Source organism: Poecilia formosa, unplaced genomic scaffold, assembly GCF_000485575.1.
Source record: "Poecilia formosa unplaced genomic scaffold, Poecilia_formosa-5.1.2 Scaffold254, whole genome shotgun sequence".
Classification (NCBI taxonomy): Eukaryota; Metazoa; Chordata; class Actinopteri; order Cyprinodontiformes; family Poeciliidae; genus Poecilia; species Poecilia formosa.
The window spans coordinates 645313-649092 of record NW_006800193.1 but is presented as its reverse complement, the minus strand read 5'-3'; the positions used below and the strand labels follow the sequence as shown (position 1 = coordinate 649092).

Below are 3780 nucleotides of genomic sequence, written 5' to 3'. Positions count from 1 at the left end.
ATGTCTGAATGAGTGCTCATCCAAGACTGGTGATTCCATACTTTTTGCCAGGGGTTGTATGTTTTTTGTAGATTTTACCAAACAAGCCAAGTCAAATTTGACACTTTTGCAGCGTATTTACTTGACAATGTTGGAAGCTTTTATGTACCGCAAAATTGGGCATTAAGAAATGCTTCAATGTAGCTTCTTAATAAAACAGTCAGATCTTAGCAGCTTTTATTTCTATGTTCTAATAAGCCCTGCATACTAATTATCCTCTAATTTATCTGCAAGGTTGCATAAAATGGTTGCATGTTGGAAGAGGCCTAAAGATAAAAATCCATTCTGATAGTTCTCAGAAACATGCCTTCCTGTTTTTTTTTTTCGTTTTTATCAGATGCGTTGAAGGATCTGTATGCCACAAAACCTCCATGTCATCTGTATATCCTTATCAAAGTGATTCGTGCTGAGAGACTTTCATAAAGAGGCCTGCAGAGTTTCCTTCAACAAAACCGATACGCTGCTCCTATTGAGGCTGAAACAGGTGGGTGATCAGCTTGTCTTCTCTCAAAAAGACAAGCTGATCACTGAGTGATGATCGCTGATTAAAAGCTCAAAATTCAACTACTTTTAAACGGATGGTCTCTTATCTTTTAGCACAAACCAAGATCAGAGGTTTCAGGCATGTCAACTGCTACTGTAGCAACGTCTCTCTTGTTGCAAACGGCATTATGCGTTCTAGTCGAAAGGCTTTCGGCTTTTTTCATGGCAGAGAACATTTTAGTCTTGTTCCTTGACTGCACCTGAACGACAGATGATTTTGCATTCAGGCAAAATCATCTGACATGAAAGAAAACGTCTGCTTCAAAGTTTGAATTTGCATAGACATTTTTTGGGGGAGGGAAATTCCCCAAAAATTTGTCACTGCTGCGGCAAATTGCTGAGAGATAATTGCGCTGTTTTGCCCACCCAGGAGAGTTTCTAAAGGTTTTTTCTTTTCCCCCTTCTCTGTGTTTTCAAAGTTGGACTGTAATGATATTAGCACTAAGTCTTGCTACTTCCTGTTCCTTTACTATAGGACTCATAATTCTGACCTTTGTGATCTCATTCCCCCTCATCAACAAATCAATGAAACATTACATTGCACCTTGTGGCAAAAGTTTATTTTGAGTTTTTTGTATTGTCAGACTCACTGGGTTTTAAATATATATATACACATTCTCCATTTAACCCAACTCTGATTGTTGTAGTCTTTCAGGATTGTTATTCCATTGGCAATCACTTCAAATTTAGGCTCACATTGTTTTACACACAATGACACTATTTACCATCAGAAAGTCCTTTAAGTAGACCCACTTAATGTGTTTTAGATAAAGAACATCCTAAATAGACCCACCTACTAAATGAAATAGGTAAAACTGTATTTCTAATATGGTTACAGTTATTAGTATCTGATCTTATATACAGTAGTTACTTTAGGGGACAAAAGTTGTGAAATACAACTGTCCCACCATGTCCCTGGAATTTGTCTGTTGTTTAACTTAAAGTCTTTTCATGATTCAAACAGAAACAATGCAGGTTCAGGTTCTGCTGTGTGTTCAGAATTAGAAAAAACTCAAAAGTTACCGAGTGGCACGTTTCCACGTTATGACTGAGGTACAAAACCACATCATTTGCATAGACAGCCTGATCTTCTCCCCCTGAAACAAGCATATAAAAAGGGGTGTTTTCAGAGCTTTTGGCACTTCTCTTCAGCAGTTCACCCAGTCTGTGACCCCATCATGTTCCTCTTCTGCAACCTGGCTGTACTGATGCTTCTACTGACTTTCGAAAGTCCAGGTGAGTCTCTGCTGCAGTCTGTAAATGTTAATTACATTAACGCTTTATTGTGCAAGTTTAAGCTTCGTTACATGTTGTTTTTATATATATATTTCTTGGTTTTTATAATCAAAGAGGAACATTTCTTAAGATTTATTTTTGTCTTTTCAGTGACTTAATTTTGATGGTGTTAACAGTTTTGTCATTATCATCACCATTAACTTTGTATTTTTACCAAAAACAAGTTCATGCAGGGAAAATCATTGGAGGCCATGAGGTCGATCCACTCAAACGGTCGTATATGGTGTTTTTGCGGATGATGACTGCTGATAATAAATTGGAACGCTGCGGTGGATTCCTTATTAGGGAAGACTTTGTGATGACTGCAGCTCACTGCAAGGCCGAGTCAGTGTGACATGATTATACATTTTATTCAAATGAATGGTTGGAGGCAGATGGGAAAAAACAACTAACTTTCCCCCATTTCTGTTTACTAGGAATCATGAGTCTTATGAAGTTTTTTATGGGTTTGACGAACACAGTAAAAACCATAAAAAAGTGTCTGTGAAGAAAGAGTTTCCACATCATCTCTACAATAACACTGTATTCACACATGACATAATGCTGCTGAAGGTATCATTTATATTTATCTGAAACTATTTTAACAAATAGGAAAAACATGTTCTTTATATCTACTTTAATGTTTTCACATGTACAAAATTGTAAAAAAAAATAAATAAATAAAATTACAGACTGCACATATTGCTGTCTTTTTTAATGTTTAATACTATCTCCAATTTTTCCTTCAGTTGTCCCATAACGTAAGCTCGACCCACCATATCAAACACATTGAACTGGCACAGGAGGAAAGTAGCTCACTGCCAAGTCCGTGCTCAGTCTGCGGTTGGGAACTGGAATCAAATGCAAACATGCCTTCAAAGCTGATGGGAGTCAGTGTCACACTTGTTGAAAATGAGGATTGTGTCAAACAACATGCTTACTGCTCTAGAGGAAGAACAGGAACAAGCGGGGTAATTTTTTCCCCCCCTTTTTTTTTTAAGTAGAGAAAAAAATTGTTGTTCAAAGTAAAATATTAATTTCAGTGTTTGTCTTATTCACTCCCAACATTCTGTGTTTGTGCTTACAGGGAGACTCCGGAGGTCCATTGATCTGCAACGGACTGGCGTATGGAGTGGTGTCAGCAAGCAGATCAGACAATGGTTCCACTCTGTACAAGTACACAAACATACCGGACACCATTGGCTGGATCAATAACATCCTGAAGGAAAACTGAAACGGCATCTAAAATATCACCTTCATCAAACCATTTGACAATTAAACACATTTTTACTGCATAAGTAAAGACCTGATGATTTGTTTTATTTGGTTAAGTTTGTTGGTGTTATAGTTCTGTATTTTATACTGAGATTGGCTGCTTTTTAAGTGCATGCTCTGATCATTATAGTAAATGCTGAATGAATAGTTAATAGTGTATGTTTGAGAGAAATGTTGGCGTAACATTAAGTAATTTAGATTTTTGCTACCAATACAAGCCTTAAGCAAAATATTGCTTTGTTCGTGGTATTTAGATAGAAGCTTGAGCTTTTATAGATTGATGTGCTTAATTTCAAAAGTAAAGCAAAGTGCTGGTTTCTCACAATCTGCCATGTGTTTGTCGTCTTTTAACAAGGATATACACAAATTTATATACATTTAAGTAAAACAGATCAGGATTAACAATGCTTTGGGTAAATAGGGATTTTTTTTTTTTTTTACTTCATAAAAAAAAAATCACTCGAATAAGTTGGGGTTAACAGCAGGACAAGAAAAAGCGCAGCCGTAGCACCAAACCACGAGCTGCTACACGTGGTCTGTGTGAAAATAAACCCAAAGCGAACAAAGAAAGAAAGACGGAGAAGTAAATGAAGTAAAGTAACTTTCAGATAACCAATTCATTTAGTAAGAAAGTGACCTTTTTCCTCT

At 36.6% G+C, this 3780-nt stretch overlaps 1 protein-coding gene across 1 annotated transcript; it reads left to right on the top strand.

Annotated features, from left to right (window-relative positions):
* The first annotated feature begins 1569 nt into the window (after positions 1 to 1569).
* LOC103150443 (granzyme-like protein 1) lies at positions 1570 to 3447 on the top strand. Its single transcript, XM_007570061.2, has 5 exons — positions 1570 to 1818; positions 2043 to 2202; positions 2295 to 2430; positions 2607 to 2828; positions 2945 to 3447. The coding sequence occupies exons 1-5, from the start codon at positions 1761 to 1763 to the stop codon at positions 3089 to 3091; spliced, it is 723 nt and encodes a 240-aa protein (XP_007570123.1). The 5' UTR covers positions 1570 to 1760; the 3' UTR covers positions 3092 to 3447.
* Positions 3448 to 3780: the final 333 nt, after the last annotated feature.